The sequence below is a fragment of the Thunnus thynnus genome, chromosome 22 (genome assembly GCF_963924715.1).
Source record: "Thunnus thynnus chromosome 22, fThuThy2.1, whole genome shotgun sequence".
Taxonomy (NCBI): Eukaryota; Metazoa; Chordata; class Actinopteri; order Scombriformes; family Scombridae; genus Thunnus; species Thunnus thynnus.
This window is the reverse complement of record NC_089538.1, coordinates 20610524-20628282: the sequence shown is the minus strand read 5'-3', so window position 1 is coordinate 20628282 and position 17759 is coordinate 20610524. Positions and strand designations below refer to the sequence as shown.

General features: G+C 38.5%; 1 protein-coding gene and 1 long non-coding RNA gene across 3 annotated transcripts; both read right to left on the bottom strand.

The window, feature by feature from the left end:
* Window positions 1–609: 609 nt before the first annotated feature.
* Window positions 610–11419, bottom strand: LOC137174542 (butyrophilin subfamily 3 member A2-like). Of its 2 annotated transcripts, XM_067579916.1 has the most exons (6): window positions 10339–11419; window positions 6687–7034; window positions 6145–6358; window positions 5021–5085; window positions 3905–4009; window positions 610–2840 (listed from the first exon to the last, which is right to left on the bottom strand). In XM_067579916.1, exons 1-6 carry the CDS (start codon window positions 10391–10393, stop codon window positions 2170–2172), a joined length of 1458 nt encoding a protein of 485 aa, XP_067436017.1. In that variant the 5' UTR covers window positions 10394–11419; the 3' UTR covers window positions 610–2169. The 2 variants fall into 2 exon arrangements, with proteins under 2 accessions (XP_067436017.1, XP_067436018.1); XM_067579917.1 differs by lacking the exon at window positions 3905–4009.
* Window positions 11420–13805: 2386 nt separating this feature from the next.
* On the bottom strand, window positions 13806–17514 carry LOC137174551 (uncharacterized). The gene is made up of 2 exons (XR_010925394.1): window positions 17415–17514; window positions 13806–14924 (listed from the first exon to the last, which is right to left on the bottom strand). It is a non-coding gene; the product is annotated as an uncharacterized lncRNA (long non-coding RNA).
* Between the last annotated feature and the right edge of the window lie 245 nt (window positions 17515–17759).

Genomic DNA, 17759 nt, shown 5'->3' with positions numbered 1-17759 from the left:
TTGATCAAATCCATCTCTTTTTCTTCTAAGGGTTGAGTAATTTTGGACAAAAGCATCCACCAGATGAATGTAATGATTAGACATTTAGTGAACTACCTCACTCTAGAAAGAGCGAAAGTGTAAGAACCATCCACAGCTTATCTGGTTTGACACCCTGTATGATATTAACTTCACCTACATCACTATTGTATAGACACTACGGTGCTTTTATATGGACTGCATGACTGACAGGTGAATGTTTGAGTTTATCTGCTTGAAAATAAAGTTGGGTTGTTTTTTTTTTAAAGGCAAGACTATTTATTGGTATAGCATATTTCATAGAAAGGGTCATTAAAAGTGAGTATTTTACAAAAGATGTTGACTACTAGAACAAATTACAAATTGACAAATGAAAGTTGAGGATATAATGTGGTGAAACAGAAGGAAAGAATTAAATATATCTACATCAAGAAATGGCAATCAGATGCTTTTGTAGTTTTAATTTAGAATTTACTTCAAACCTTGAAGGTTTTGATAAATCAGTTAAGTGTTAAAAAGCTTAATGCTGATGAATTTAAAAACCAAATCAAAAGTTTCAGTCTGGCATTGTATGAAGTAAGAGAGCTGAAATTAAAATAAAAGTTTTTTATTTTCTTAGAGTGTAGAGGATATACAAAAGGACAGCTTTAAAAACATACAAACGTTTCATTGACATAATCCTTAATATTGTAATGTAAAAAATGTGCACACATTTTTGAAATAAAGATTATGCACTTAACAGATTATTAGAAAATACAGAATATACATAGAAATGTACAATAACAATAATTTATATTACAGTAATAAGGTGCTTTGTCTTCTTCATGTATATTAATCTACATAAAAGGAAGGTTTCAGGTTTGGATACCAGAACGTGAATCCATTTAAGTGTTTAGAGACTATTTTAAATTTCTACACACTTCTATACACTCAGGTAGGTCTTTCAAAGGGAAAACCCTTCCTCACATCTGCAGAAGAACTAAATAGTTAGCATGAGCACCATAGTCCACCCAAACGGTTTCACTTACAAGTCATATATGGGCGGTGCCAAGACAATTAGCTGCTTGTTAAGCTTACTGCGACAGGTTAAGCATTTTCATATTGAAAACATGTTAATTCTGACATGTTAAAGAAGTCTTGTTTTTGCTTCACTTGCTTATTTTAAAAAGCTACAAAGAGAAAAAGGCTAATTTTCATATAGACAACCATAATTAACTGCAATTAAAACACAGTTTGAAAGCGTCAGGTCATCCAAATTATGAAAAAAAAAAATCATACAGTAGTTTAGCAGCATCTAGTGGTGAGGTTGCAAATTGCAACCAACACCCTTCCCCTTCTAAGCGTGAAGGAACCTAAGATGGCCACGGAACTGGTGAAAAACGCAAATAATAGTAAAACCTATGCTATTACTAGTAGCTAAATTATTGTTTTGGTCAAAACAAATTTGCAGCATTGAAATGCGTCCTAAGAAACAGGTGATTAGGAGTGAAGTGTCAGTAAAAACAGTAGCTACGTGTTTGTGAGCTTTCTGTACTTCACGTTAAATAATCAATGGTGCTGACTAGCTAACCAGCTAATGTTAGCCCTGAGTTTAAAGCCTTTTCACTAACGTTTTCTTCTTGTAGCCTGGTTCTAGACAGATACTGACAGGGGGCAGTTTGATCATAAACAAAGAAGCCAAAGCAGATAATTACTGGTAGCAACTTGTTATTGTTATGATTGTTGTCATTCTGCCCCCCCCCCCCCCCCCCCCCCCTTTCTTTCTCTCTCTCAACCCAACCCGTCAAGGCAGATGGCCGCCCACCAAGAGCTGGGTTCTGCTTGAGGTTTCTACCCGTTAAAGGGGAGTTTTTCCTTGCCGCTGTTGCCAAGTGCTTGCTCATGGGGGAATTGTTGGGTCTCTGTAAATTAAAAAATATGGTCTAGACCTGCTCTATGTGAAAAGTGCCCTGAGATGACTTTTGTTGTGATTTGGCGCTATATAAATGAAAATTGATTGATTGATTGAATTGAACTTGGTTTGCTGTGGACATTAACAGCATTGTTATACGGTGCCCCCTCAAAAAAACTGACTGCATGACTCCCCTGCACCTGGACATAATCCATCACCTCATATTTCCATTATCTCTGTTCACATTAGTGCGACTCCGACTATTCAGGTAAATTTTCCAGGATAGTGTAGCGGTTATAAAGCGCACCTGAAGTGGTATATCTACGTTTGGGCCTGGCACTCTTTGAACGAGACTCAGACATGCTCATCGAACGAACCAAACAATTTTCCTCTGAAGTGCTGGCTGAAGAAGAACTGGATGACCCAGCAGCATTATTTGTCAAAAGAGCTGGACTGCTATTGTTATGACTGCTTCTTTGATGCAGGGGGCCAGGTGCTGGGTTACCACTTTGTCTTAACACACCAGGTTTTTGATCATTGCTCTGGGGTAAGTTGCAAGATTTTGGATGGTTGCTGTTGGTCGAGGCCACTGGTTTTGGATTGTTGTCGTGGGAAAACTTACTGGCTTTAGGGCTGTGGTCAGGGGGAACGTTATTGGGTTTTGGGGCATCCAGTGAGGATTTGGAAAGACCATTGTCAATCATGGGCTGGTTCTGCTGGCTAACAACAGCACCTTGCCTAGATCTGAGGTCATTCAATTCTTCAGTTAGCTGGTGGATGGTCTCGTCTTTCTCATGAAGGTTTGACTTCAGTTCATCTATTCTTCTCTGCTGCTCAATGTTGGCATTTCTGATGTCATCAGCCTGGTCCAACTGAGGGTCACTGCCTGTAAAATGACTCTTTGCCGACACTGACAATTTTTGATCTCCCACTGTGTGAATACAAAAAAAAGGATTTTCTGTTAGCATTTGCTTAATTTCTGACATTTATTAAAAGACATAAGTGTTATTCTACTGTTGCTGCTGTTTGCACTTAATATTTCCTGCATCTGGTTAACAGATTAAAAGCTCTACAGAGGTTTAGAGAACATCACTTGTCTTTGATGGAAAGGCGTATCCAGCTGCAGCTGATGTTCTTTGTGAGTCACCAGGAAGCTTCCTGAGTCATGACAACCACCAGGAAACCACCACACTGAAGATATACCATGGGATCATTTTTGACCCACAAAGTAGAGCTGAACTATTTTGATATTGGATCATTCATTGTAGTAAATCCTTTCAGAAATTCTCTAATTCCAGCCTCTAGATTGTGAGGATTTGCTCTTTCTTTACAAATGTGACAGTAAATTGAATATCTTTGTATTGTGGACTGCTGGTGGCACAAAATAGGACATTTGACAACGTCACCTTAGGCTTTAGGAAATGTGTCAGGTAATTTTCACGATATTGACATTTTTTTTCCTAATTGAACAAATAATCGGTATATTAATAGATAATGAAAATAATCACTAGCTGCAAACAACAAAGCTTCCAAAGAACTACTCACCTACAACTAGGTTGTTCTAACAGATTTGTCTGAGCTTTTCTGCTATGAAAGTTACTACAAAACATTAAGTTCTCCAACATGTTGGTGTATAACCAGAAAGGCAACAATTTTGTACTTTTACTTTTTCTAAGTGAGTTGTGACCTGATCTGAGTTTCCGACTTTGGTGACCCCCCAGTGCGAGCATCTAAAAAGACACTGTGGCAGACAATAAACACAACATCCCCCATCAACCCTGAATACACTGAGATCAATGGGCTATAAGGAACACATATACTGTACAATTTTTCACTAAAATGGTCTTATTTTTCTACAAATATAAATCACACATTTTCTACAGATATCTCTGTCTCGAAGGTATTTGGCTGTAGAAGCTGAATTTTGAGAATTAGTAGCAGCAGAAATTAAACAAGTTTTCATCTCCTCAAGAAGAAAAACGTGAACTGACTTACCGGAGTCATAATATTTCTTGCATGAAACGGCAATTAAGCCACAGAGAAATGTGGTCACTAGCACAGCGATGCTGATGGTTAAAGTGCAGGACCTCGTGCAGTCAGCTGAAATGATGATATGATAATGAGATGAGATCACGCTGACATACATACATTACCTATATTACATACAAAAGTGCATTATATGATATGTCATGAATATCATCACCTAGATAATCTGTGGTCAGATTATTCTGAGCTGCTTTCTGTCATGCACTGCATGTTTTTTCAGTCCCTGCAATTTTACCAAACTAAGAATTAACAACTAACATCTACAAATGTTACACTTATAAGTCAGTGGACTCTCCTCCCCAAATTTATGAATTAGAAAGTTACCCGATGAAGGCCTCAAGCCGTAACGCACTTGCCTAATAATGAATTTGCTCCATATACTCAAAGTTTTGCTGGAGTTTTGATCTCTTTAGACTTTTTTCCCTGCTCCATGCACCTTGGAAGTAGGTGAAGTTGTGCCAGAAACCCCTACTCTGCTTCTGAATCAGAAAGTGAGTCAGTACCATGAGTGACATGAGATGTATTCCAAAGAAATGGGGAGAATTAGACAGTCAAATACAAATATTTTAAGTAATACATTTACATTTTTTCATTTGGAAAATGCTTTTGTCCAAAACGACATTATCTTGGCCTGAATAATCTCAGTACTGTATGTTATTAACCACCAAATTACTGGAATAAATGTCAATCTTTCAAGAGTGTTAGAACATGCATTAATGACCAAAATACCTCACCAAATCTATTTTTTAGCATTTAGAATATAGATATTCAGAACAATGACTGTGCAACTTTTTCTGTCTTTTTCTAACAAATTGCTTTTGGTAACCAGTACAAATATGGCCAAATTGGACAAAAATTATGATTGTCATGAAGAAAATGTCCAGTAATGCCAGAAATAAAAAAAATAATTTAATCTATTTACCAAATATGGTATATTGAATATTTCCTTATTCTTATAGCTAAACTGTATGTAGGTGGCAGAACGGCAGGAAGGGTTTAAGCAAAAACGTGAATTAAGGTCTTAGTTTATCTAGTTGATACAGGTGGGTTGTTACACCAGCACACCTGGTATGTAGATCTCCATGTCTCTGGTCTGGTTTATCTCCGGCCGGTGAACTCTGCAGGTGACCCTGTGATGAAAAGACATGAGACAAAATTTTAGTCTATTGGTGTGGAGTTTTCCGATAGTCTCGCTGTGCTGTGAAATAATATTTTATAACATTTTAATATTATGAAAAGCTTCTTTTTTGGAACCCTTTTTTTTTTTAGCAATATGACACACAATAAAACCAACATTCATGGTAGTGTAGACCTTCACTCTAGCCCACATTAACTATGTTCCTAGCTTAGTTGCAATAAGCACAAGAGGAGCTGCATTATCAATGCAGACATCACACTGACAAAACATCTGTTTTTATCCACACCAGCTGTGGGGCTCAAGGGAAGGTGATATTTGTCAGTTTGTCAGTTGGTTCATCACCAGTTGGTCCACATGTATTTTAAGAGGCTTGTGGGGTAGGTTTTAGCTTTTTTAAAAAAAACTAAGGTCTGTGTGCCAAAGTCACTTAATGTGTTTTACCAGGCTGTAAGACAAATTTCTCTTTGGGGACAATAAAGTTAAAGTTGAAAGTTGAAGCTGAAACATGGCTGTAGACTCTTAAGGCTAAAACCCACTATAGTTCAGCCTCATTCATTTTCTATGGGACACGAGCAAAACGCTTTGCAAGGTATTGTGGGATTCCACAATGACTTGCAACACGTGACTGACCAGTGCCAGCAAAAAAGGGCAGCCTGGTCTCTATCTGCTAAATAACACCACTTTTCACTTTCAAATTGCATGCCAAGTCCAATTTTGTGTGCAGGCTGTACATCAATCCTTCACAGGCAAGTGACGTCTATATAAACTGACTTTTTATTTAAGGAGATTTATGGTTTAGGAGGAGGCAATGTGGGATGATTTGTTGACTTCCAGTAAATCTGATGCTATAAATTACTCTCCTCCTTTTAGAGTGCAAGAGCCTTTACAGCTGGAAATAGATTTTTGCCTTGAACAACCGAGAGATTGATTGCATTTTTTATTGATATCTTGATATCTTACCTTGGCTCAGGTAAATAAAGTAAATGATCACTTAGAATGAACAACAGAACCAAATAAACATCTCTTGTAGAACATAAAACTGAAATAAAACCTGTTGGTAGTGGTCTGCACAGTCGCTCTCCTTGTGATGGTGAAAAATCCCCTGGAATCTGGATGTCTCTTTGGGTTTTCAGCACTGATGTTGTTTCCCTGATCATCAAGAAATGTTATCTCGGGCTCTTGCTGCCAGCGGTCCGCTTCACACTGCAGAGTCACTTCACCACCCTCAGCCGAAACGACTGAGAGTTTTGGCTCAGAAACTGCAACTATAAAAACAAGAATTATACAATTATTATATGACCTTTGAACTTCCCAACCAATATTTCAATATTTGGTCAAAAGAACTTAACAGATTCGCTCATACATTTCATGAGGGTGAAACAGGCCTCAAGAAAAGTTAAAGGAATACTTTGACCATTTGGGAAAGAAGTATTTCCCAAAATCTAAGACCTTTTCTCTGATGATAAACTACTCAAATGTACCTGACCAGTAAAGTAACCCTTTTCCATAACTGAAACAGGCAGTTTTAGGAGACTATGATACAACTGCAAAGCCTATAAAAAGAACTCTATAAATAAAGTTGACCGGACATACCCACAAGGAGCTCCAGAGTTTTAACGACTGGTTGGGTCTTCCTCCAGAGTGTCATGCATCTGTATTTTCCGGCATCAGACAGCTGCACGTTGGAAATCCTCAGCGAGATGTTTCCGTTTTTCAATTCGCTCATGATGAGGTGTGTCCTGTACTGGAAGACCGGATTCTTCATCTCGTGGGTTTCACAGCCATCCCGGTACAGGAAGGCAATGTTTGGCTGAGCCAGACCTTCCTTGGACCACTCCACTGTTGGGAAGTCATCGCTGACAGGGATTTGGCAGGGTAGAATGACTGTTTGGCCAGCGAAGGCTCGGATCTTCTCTGATACACTAGTTGCCAAAGCTTCTCCTAGAAATAATAATTAAACAAAAACAAAACATGGGAGTGTAGGAAATATTTTATATTGTTCATATTGTAAAATCCTACAAAAAGCCCCAAACCAACGGTGAATTGATCGAAAGTATTGTTTGTGTATCCAAAGCTTGATATATCTTACTCCTCTGTGCCGTAGAGCTCTGTTGTTGTCCAAAAACTATTAAAAACAAATCAGTGAGCCACACTATTACACTGGATGACATGTTCCTTCATTAGAATGAACACACACTGTAGTATATTTTATGAAAACCCAACATACACCTTCCTGCTACGATAAATATTCACTAGAGTGCCAAATGTTTATTAATCTGACTGAAAACAGTCCCTGACGGATCATTAACTATTAGCTCCTGTTTACGCAATGTTTGCTAAAAACTACAGTGCCCAGCTGTTTTAGGAAATTAATAAGCCTTTTTCAAAAATTAAAGTACATATTTGTGAGTTATTTAAAAATTTTATGAGTTTTTAAAAATTGAGGGACAAATGGGCTTTGGGTTGAGAGCTACAGAGCTATTGAGAGATTAACATTGACGGTTTTGATGTTTTCATGTGATTTGATGACAATAACAAAAGTATAGAATAACGCCAGACTTATCCTATAAGAGCTCCCTCTGTGTGCCTGTGTACATTTATGTGTGTAATTAGTCATGATGATTTACAGCTTCTTTCAGCTCATTGTTTTGTTTTTATGGCCCGCAACCTTCCTGTTTTAGTTTACTTTCTCTCATGAGCATTCTCTCATTTCAAGGAGCAGCTGGCAGCTGTTTTCAGTAAAAAAGCTCTAAAAACTTGTCATACGCATTTACTTGTCAGTAAATGTAACAGCATGTGACCAAAGATTTGCAGCTCATGACAGTTTGGCTGTTGCAATGTGTTGTGTCGTCTGTGAAAGCAGGGTTTCGTTCCTCTTTTACCTTAGAAATGATTCAAATGGACGTTGGTGGAACTGGTCACGTCTATGTCAAAGTTTTTTGTGTTTAGTCACACTGTTAGCACGGCTCTGGGGATGTCCACCACTTCCATCCAGACTGAAATATTTCAACAGCTCTTAAAAGGATTGCTATGAAATTATGTAAAAGCATTGATGGTCCCCAGAGGATAAAGCCTGATGACTTGGTGATCCTCTAATGTTTCCTCTAGCACCACCAGCAGGTTGACATCTGTTTTGAGAGAAATGTCTCACTCAAGTCTTGCATGGAATACCATGAAATCTGGTACAGACCCCTTCAGACAGATCCATTAATGTTTCATCTCAATCATCAGCTTCAAGCGTTTATGACCAAATACCTGCAAAACTAATGTTGCTTAGTGCTAATTAGCAAATGTTAGCATGCTGATGTTTTTATTCCTCTGTGCCATAGAGCTCCATTGTCCCAGAACTATTAAAAACACATCAATGAGCCACACTGCTGCACTCTGTGACATGTTTCTTCATTATGATGAACATCACTGTAGTTTATTTTGACTCAATCCCAAAAAACACCGTCCTGCTGCCAGAAATACTCACTAGAGCACCAAATACAGTATGTTAAACACAGTATGCTAACAGGCTAAACTATGATGGTGAACATAGTAAACATACCTGCTAAACATCAGCACGTTATCTTGTCTTTATGAGCTTGTTAGCATGCTGATGTTAGCATTTAGGTACCACTGTGTCAATGTGTTCAGCCTTATATGGCTGTAGACTATTTGTCTTGTTTGCTGAAGCACTAGCAGCACTAAAATATTGACTTAATTAAAGCATTAAGCTCAAACACATCCTATCATGGAATGTATCTTGATATAACTTAAGCTGCACATCATTACTGGTAAAGATTCATTGCTGTTATTGTCTTTTGTCATAAAAAAAGGAATCATTTTGTAGAGAATAAACAATTTATATGCAATGTAATCTACATACTGCAATGTAATCTACATATGACAGTCAAAGCAAAACAAGGTCTGAGGAGGCCTATGTTCAAATAATGAACCGCAGAGGAACAAATTCACTCAGAAGCATGTGCACACACACACTTCTTGATTGAATCTTTTGCATGATATGAGTCACCGTTTAAGATATATTTCATGACAGTTGTGTTTGTGCTTAATGCTTTGCCAATTGCCCCTCTGGGGACAAATAAAGTTGCACTATTACTACTACTACCCTCCAACAAAGTTACAGTACATGCTTGCCCAACATGTGCATGCAGCAAACAGCAAACTTAGACTCATTTGAGAAAAATAAAGAGAGCACCATCATAACTGGAAATCCCCAAACAATGGGATGAATACTTGTCAAAATGCTGACATCCACATTTGTGAGACACATGAGTGGAATTTCAACCAACAGGAAGACACAATCTGAAAACATGAAGCATCAGGTGACTGCCAGCAGTTTCATCATCATCTAAATGTCAAGCATGCAACAAAGAAAATTCCAGCATGGACTGTGCGTCAGCACAGCATGGGTGTTCATGTACTGCATGCATCAGTAATAATATTCCAATAATATAATGCAATACTCTGAAACAGGCCATTCATTTTCACAGTATCTGACAGCCAGTTACATTGGAGGGTTTTACACCGAAAATACGTTATCCATTGTCATAAATATAACAACCCAAGAGCATATAACGTTATTAAAATTAACTCCACCTTACTACAGCATTAAAAAAAGCTGCTTACAGTTTAATGTGTCAGTAATAATAAGGTAGTTATAACACGTCCAAACCTTTTCTGAATACAGGACATCAATGCATTTTTGTAAAGGAGTATTTTTTCATTGTAGCACTACTACTTAACTAAAGGATCTTATTTGAACACTGAGTAGTAGTGGTGCAGTACTTTTAGCAGTTGTGGCACCACTTTGTATTAAGGCAGACTTTATAAATGGTGTATAAGTTGTGGTTGTATTAAAGCTGCAATGATTAGTGAGTGATCTAAAATTAGCAATTTATTGATTATCTGTAATTTCTTACATTTCTTAAATATTTTACACATGAACATATAAAACATGAAGCGAAAGACTCTATAGGTCTGCTTTTCAGGTGGTCTTGGTCCGGGTCAGCCCAACAGAACCGCGTTTAACGACAAAACACAACACGGGTATGAAATCACCATTAAAACGTCGATACTTTATCTCACCGACGACGACGAGGCTATTAAACTACAATAAACCCAGAATACGTGTCTGTATTTCAACCGTTTCTAACAAGCAGGCTACATTCATGTCTAGTCCGTAACTGACCGACGCGACGTGACGCACTCAAAAGATTTAAAACTATCACATACATACCTGTGAAAGACAACAGAGCAGCCAGGAAAAGGAGAGCAGGCATCGCAAAACACATAAAATGTCAGCTATTTCCTGTTTTAAAAAAGGAAAGGAAAAGAAGAAATTGTTTCCCAACTGTCCGCGGAGTCACTCAGCAGCTCATCGCTTCGTTCAAGGATTCCCAAAAAATGAAGGGCTTTCGAGAGGGAGAGATATGGACACGCCTCCGACAGGAAGACGACGACAACGGGGGGGGGGGGGGGGGGAGAAAACAATTAGAGGAAAAGCAGCTAAATTGTCCTGGCCAATATCACTATCTCTTAGGTAATGTCACAGCACATAGTTGCTTTGAACAGAGTCCTACACCACCTACATGCTTTTATAATGTATTTTTAGGCCCCGAGCACCGAACAGTGCGAAGGCCCTATTGGACCTGAAGGAATTATTATTTTTCTTCTCTATCATCATTATTCTTCCAAAACAAACGCATTTCTGAGGGCCTACAAGTGCACAAAAAGTTGTTAAACTTTGCACATACATCAAAAGTGGTGAAAAAATTTATATTTTATGGGTCTCGCAAAAAGGCGGGGCAAAATGGCTCGACAGCGCCCCCTAGAAAATTAAGAAAATTGAGCCCCTCCACACGGATTGTCGTAGAAGAACAGAATTCGGTATGCACATGTATCATGACCAGACGCACCAAAAAGTCTCTTGGAGACATACCCTAAATCCAACAGGAAGTCGGCTATTTTGGATCAAATTTGCGATTTTGACGCCGATTTCGCCATTTCCAGGTTGCATACTTTAACGAACTCCTCCAAGAGATTTGACCTCAGCGACTTCAAATTCAGTCAGTCATCATCTACAGACCTTGAAGATGAAAAGTTATCAAACGGTGAGTTTCCGACATTGCCAAGGGGGCGTGGCCGGGCGGTGAATTTCAATCCTTCGCCATGAAAATTGAAACGACCATAACTTCACCATACATGATCCTAAGAGACCAAAACCTTTTGTGCTTGTAAAGAGTCCCGCCCTGAACACATCCATGTGTCAATATTGGATCTGAGTCATAGCGCCACCTACTGGCAACAGGAAGTAACACGCTTTAACGCCCTGTGGGTAGCACGGTGATTGGATCCACCTCAAATTTACTCAGAATAGCCGCAAGACCTTGGAGTTTGTATTGTCTGAAGTTGGTGACTTTTTGTTGAAAGGTGTTGCCATGACGACGCGGCGAATTTCGATGTCTTGCCATGAAATTTCAAAGCCTTATAACTTGACTCCACATGGTCTGATCTTTTCCAAATTTCATATGCTTGTTAAGAGTCCCGATCTCAACACATGTAAAGGCCCATATTTAGTGACAGTCATAGCGCCACCTACTGGAAACAGGAAGTTTGAAGCGCCATTCTTTTGCAAACTACTCCTAGCAGGTTAGTCAGAAAGACATAAAATTTGGTAAGCCAAGGTGTAAGATCTTGATGATGATAACTCCTGAAGCCTTTGAGTTTTCATCAAAAGCCATTGCCATGGCAACACATTGTTCGCCACAAAATACAAAGCTGTTTTTAAGGGCCAATACATGCTTGAAAACTCACAAAACCTTGCAGACACATGGCAGGTCTTACAGTCTATAATATCGTATCGGTGACTGGCATAAGTGTAGCAGAATGGCTCTACAGCGCCCCCTACAATATTTCCATGAAGCAGCCTGGACCCATAGCTGAAACCCAACAGGAAGTCAGCCATTTTGAATTTAGTTGTCAATTTTGGCGATTTCGCATGTCTTATATTTTAACGAACTCTTCCTACAGAATTTATCATAACGACTTCAAAATCAGTGTGTGTCATCTAGACTAGTTTGTGATCAAAAGTTATTAAAAGATTTAGTTATCATTGAAGCATGTGGCTATGGCGTGGCGTTGACTTTTGATGTTTCGCCATTCCAGAGGAAATTGCTATAACTTTAATGTAAATGCTCCAATCTGCCCCAAACTTTCCATGTTTGATAAGAGTCCTGGCCTGAACACGTTTACATGACAATATTCAATCAGTAAGGCAAACTGGCTCCATAGTGCCCCCTATGAAATTTCAAGGAAGCAGCCCAAGCAGCAGGCATAATAGTGAACAAAGGAAGTGATGTTTATCTCCTTCTTGCACCGTCTGAAAACAGCCCGGGTCTGAACACATCTACATGCGAGTGACAGAAGCCCTTCGACTGCGCCACGCGGCGACGTACACAAGGGTGCGAGAGCCCGATCATCGCTGCTTGCAGCTTTAATTGTAACTTATTCTCGTGACGGTCGATGAAATGTCAACTTCAAAGGCCTTTACACACCGGGGGGCGGAAAGATGCATATGATACATTAATGTATTGATTCTTAGGCTCACAGACAGACTGGGAGCTGATCAATCAATGTATATACAGCAAATAAGTTCAAAACACATAGAGCAGGACATTTAATACCCCACGTGGGCCTTGCCCTGCCTGTTCAGATTACGCTTTGTGATTGGTTAATGTGTTTATTCGCTGTTTGAAAACTCAGAAAAATCGATCTCGTTCCGAAAAAAATCCCGTCGCTTGTTCGCCTCATAATATTCACGTTCTGTGTGAAAGTACTCACGACAAAAACAACAGTTCGAAAAAACATATTGACGAGCAAATTAATCGCGCGAAAAAACGACATCCGGTGTGTGAAGGCCTTAAATATTAATTTTGGTGTCAGATTTATATTAAAATGTAAAAATCAGTCAACATTTCAACAAAACATATTATATCAACATTTCCAAAATATGTATAATCTCAACATTTCTAAAGTGACGTAATTTACATGGAACTGAGTACAATTACGTAATCTCAACATATAATTTGTGAGGGCTTCATGTGAATTTGTAGTGACGCAGAGACGCGTTTTTAGGTTTTGGAAAGATCTGAGGCAAACAACAACGATGAAAAACAAATACACTGTAAAAAAGATTTGTTGACTCAACTTGACTTAGTCAAGTCATCTTGTTGCATTGACTAATTTAAGTTAGGTAAACTTAAAAGTGCCAAGTTCATTACACTTAAATAAATGACTTCGTACAATATGCAGTATGTTGACTTAACTCTCTGAGTTCAGTTATGTCAATATAATGTGTCAAGTTTATCACACTTAAATAAATTAGTTGATGCAACATGCAGTTTGTTCACTCAACTTCCTGTGTCAAATAATTTGAACTAGAAAAGATTAGTTAAGAGAAGTGAAAAAGATGTTGGTTGAACTCGTTTTATCAAGTTTTTATAAATGTGAATCAAGTTGGCTCAACATGAAATACTTAATTCTCTCAACTTACGTTACAGAGTTACTTAAGTTTACACAAGTTGACAGATTTCTAAAACTTACCAGGACAAGCGAACAATACTTACAAAGCTACTATAAATCTACATGAGAACTAACCAAGTCCAACCTAAATATTAACACATGAAAAAAAAGTAGCTGAAGACATTTCAGTCAAGAATTTTATTCATGTAAAGTGTATTTCAACTTCGACCCACTCACTCACAAGTATTCAGTGTTGCTTTTAAAACTAAAATCAGTGTGTAGACAAAACAAAAGCCTTCAGGCCCCCTCACACATCCTTGCTCTTGGCTGCTCAAAAAAATTGCATCCCACACATAAAAAAGCAGGGCAACCTCCTTTAATGAAGAGAAAAAATATATATATTATAAGTGACTTGTTCAACAGACTCCAGTCAGGGGAGTGAGTGTTGAGGGTTGCTGCAGTAAAATGCAGAAAAACGTTTAAAAAAATTCTCTAACTGAGAAACTGTCTGTCAGAACAAATACTTAAAGCAATATTATGTATCTTCTGGAGAAAGATAGTTGATTGTTGAGTCTCATTCTCTGGTTGTAAAATACCGTCATTTTGGGTTGGTGGTTCGGACAAGTGACAATGAGAATCAAACCAAACCACGGGTATTTTACGACCTGGGAATGAGACTCGACAATCTACTATCTTTCTGCAGAAGTTACATAGAGTTCCCTTAATACAGGACTCTGTTCATCGTTGCTCCACAACATAAAACACATGTCTCAGACACATTTCCTCCAAATAGAGCAACAGAGCTAAATTAGAACATGGAAACATACTTGATACATTACTCAAATATCCACTCTGTTAATGGCTGTTCTGCACCATAAAATACAGTCTCAGTGCATGAAAACATTTTTTCCCCTCTTACATAGTGCAATGGACAAATGGCAAAAAAAATAGAATTCTTTGGGACAAATGCAGAGACATCTTACATGCCCATCTCTCTATCTGAGCAATTTGTTCTTCAGTGTGTGGACCTTGGCAGTACAGGAGACCAACCCAATTCCCATGATTAGGCGCTGAATCACCTCAAATGTGTATTTTAAGTCTTTTGGATAGTCAAGGTTCAGCATGTACAGCAGTCCCATCAGGTTCACAAAAGCGTTGGGTACCTCACGCAGGTGACACATGACAATCTTTTCCTCGATCACGATAGCAACATCGTTGTAGGAAAGTGGAAGGAGTTCCTTCAGCTACTAAAAGGATTCCAATCACCATTCCCTTGATGATGTCGTCTTCAGAATCCGTTGACTTTATGCAAAAACAAAGAAAAAACAACAACAAAGGTGTCTGTGCTTTAGACATGCTTTGCCATTTAGTGCATAGACACATGATGCAGGAAAAAAAACAAGTGTAACCCATGGTTCTATTTCAGGAAGCAGGTTTAAAAACTTTGAGTAACCCTGAGGTGGGAAACTCTGAGGTTTTGGTTCCAGAACAGTTGATTAGAGTCAGTTCCATCAACTCCAAGTATTTTCACTCTGAGTTAAGCTTGTGCATGGTGCAGATTAATCGCTTGAAAAAACGACATCCGGTGTTTGAAGGCCTTAAAGGCCTTAAATATTAATTTTGGTGTCAGATTTATATTAAAATGTAAAAATCAGTCAACATTTCAACAAAATGTATTATATCAACATTTACGAAATATGTAGAATCTCAACATTTCTTAAGTGATGTAATTTACATGGAACTGTGAGTACAATTGCGTAATCTCAACATATAATTTTTGAGGGCTTCATGTGAATTTGTAGTGACGCAGAGACGCGTTTTTAGGTTTTGGAAAGATCTGAGGCGAACAACAACGATGAAAAACAAATACACTGTAAAAAAGATTTGTTGACTCGACTTAGTCAAGTCATCTTGTTGCATTGACTAATTTAAGTTAGGTAAACTTAACAGTGCCAAGTTCATTACACTTAAATAAATGACTCCAAGTATTTTCACTCTGAGTTAAGCTTGTGCATGGTGAAATAGTGAAAATGGTGAAAAAAGCCATCATCAATGGAGCTCAGATACTACAATTCAGCACACCAACAGGTAAATAAAAGACAGAGCCTTCATTTTAAAAGGATAGTTCGGATTATTTGAAGTGGGGTTGTATGAGGTACTTGTCGATAGTCAGTGTATTACCTACAGTAGATGGCGGTTGACACATCCCCAGTTTGGAGAAGCAGACAGGAGAAAAAGCACAGAAGCTGAGCAATATATTGCTGTGGACAGGGTCAGCAGCAAAACATATTTAAGCCACTTTAAAGAAAAAAAAAAGGAAAAGGGAAACTGCCGTTATATAAGCTAAATATTGCTCCCTCTCCCTTAACCAGACTCCAGTAGCAAAATCAGTCATTTTTAAAATCAGCCCTGTGTTCAGCTTTGTGACGATGCATTTTCCAGCTGATCCAAGAAGGTTTTTCAATAGTTTAAAGAAGTAGGAGAATTTTCTCAACCCATAAAGGAATAGTTATTCTTGCAATTTATGACAAACATTCAAAATCATCAAATTTGGAGATACATGGTTTTCAGTGGACAGGAAAGATACGATAAGTAACTAAAGCTGTCAGACAAATGAAGTGGAGTAAAAAGTAGAATATTTGCTTCTGAATTGGAGTGGAGTAGAAGTATAAAGTCGTATAAAATGAAAAAACTCAAGTACAAGTACCTTGAATATGTCCTTAGGTACAGTAGGTACAGTATTAAATGTAGTAAATGAGTAAATGTACTTAGTTACATTCCACCGCTGAGCACAAGGATGAGCTGACTTTTCAGTTGAGGGACGGCACAAAGATCAAGTGCCAGAAACACCAAGGTAGTAGCCCCTCCAGTAAATAGACACCATCTTCAGCTATTTGTGTATTTTAAATAAACCCAAAAAATAGTGCACAACAAATCTTACAAATCTATTTCGGCTGACACATGTTAGTATACCATTTATGGTGCCTGGCCAATACAGGTAAACAGGTGAAGTTGATAGTTAAACTTTAATAAATTTAAATTTTACCTTACCTTTTACTGGTGTGTGTCTTTAATCAATCAATTGCACAATGGGAAGGTGATGATCAAACAAATTTAATATATTTCATCACATACTGGAACTGTTCAGTGCAAGAAAGTTTCAGAGCTCTTCCACTCCTGCCTGTCCACTGACACTGGCAACGGAGAGGAGAGAGAGGCCCTTTTTTACACAGAGATCGCGCAATATCAGCATAACAAACACTTCTATATTCTGCCTTTTGTTGGGTTTTTTTTAAACACAGAACCGGGCATAAAGGCGTAACATGCATGACAACGCGGGCTCAGACTGGGGGGAGAAGCCTGAACAGCCCCGCTGTTCACCAACGCATTTATCTACGCCGAACAACACGTCAATCTGCCTCTCTGCTCCACTGTAATCACACATAGAGCGGATCTCTATGACAAAATAATCTAATTAATTTATACCGTCAAGCTTTTTATAAGCAAGATGTCGCTTTTTTTTGCAGCAATGAAGTTTAAAAAAGACCATCGCCTTGCTTAAACTCCCCAACAAAAAGAAGAAAATGATACTCCCTAACGGATGCGAACATGAACAGGTGCGGGGTCCGACGCCATTTGTCAGCAAAATTTACAACCGACGGCTAGCTAGTTCGCTAACATGCTAACGTATTCCCCATAAGCAAAACGAACAAAACATGAAATATGCAACAAATGAATGAATTAATTAATCCGCATTACCTACGATGAAGTTGCTAGCTAAAAAATGCTTACTTGATGATGGCGCGCGGTTCCAGCTCTGAGGAAAATGGCGGCCAGCTTCTTTGCTCTATTTCAGATTTGCGCGAGACCGCGCGGAAGGCGTCATGACGTCATACAGCAGCGCATGCGTGTTACATAAAATGACGACGCTAACATAGTACTTGCAGTTATCCATAGACTGTATAAAAATATGGACGTTGTTACCGTGACGTCAGCCGTTGGTTTCTGAAGAGCGGTTTTAGAGGAAGAGTTATAAAAAAATAAAAAATAAAATGTGTAAAGTTGGGCATTTTAACATGGGGGTCTATGGGGATTGACTCGCTTTTGGAGCCACGCTCAAGTGGCCATTCGAGGAAC

What these genes read in the sequence shown, in the direction of transcription:
- LOC137174542 (XM_067579916.1), bottom strand. Translation starts at nt 10,393, where the DNA reads ATGTGTTTTGCGATGCCTGCTCTCCTTTTCCTGGCTGCTCTGTTGTCT. An exon ending in TGCTCTGTTGTCTTTCACAG is followed by an intron (nt 7,035 to 10,338) that starts GTATGTATGTGA and finishes TATTATTTCTAG; the next exon opens with GAGAAGCTTTGGCAACTAGT. An exon ending in CAAGAAATATTATGACTCCG is followed by an intron (nt 2,841 to 3,904) that starts GTAAGTCAGTTC and finishes GTATTCACACAG; the next exon opens with TGGGAGATCAAAAATTGTCA.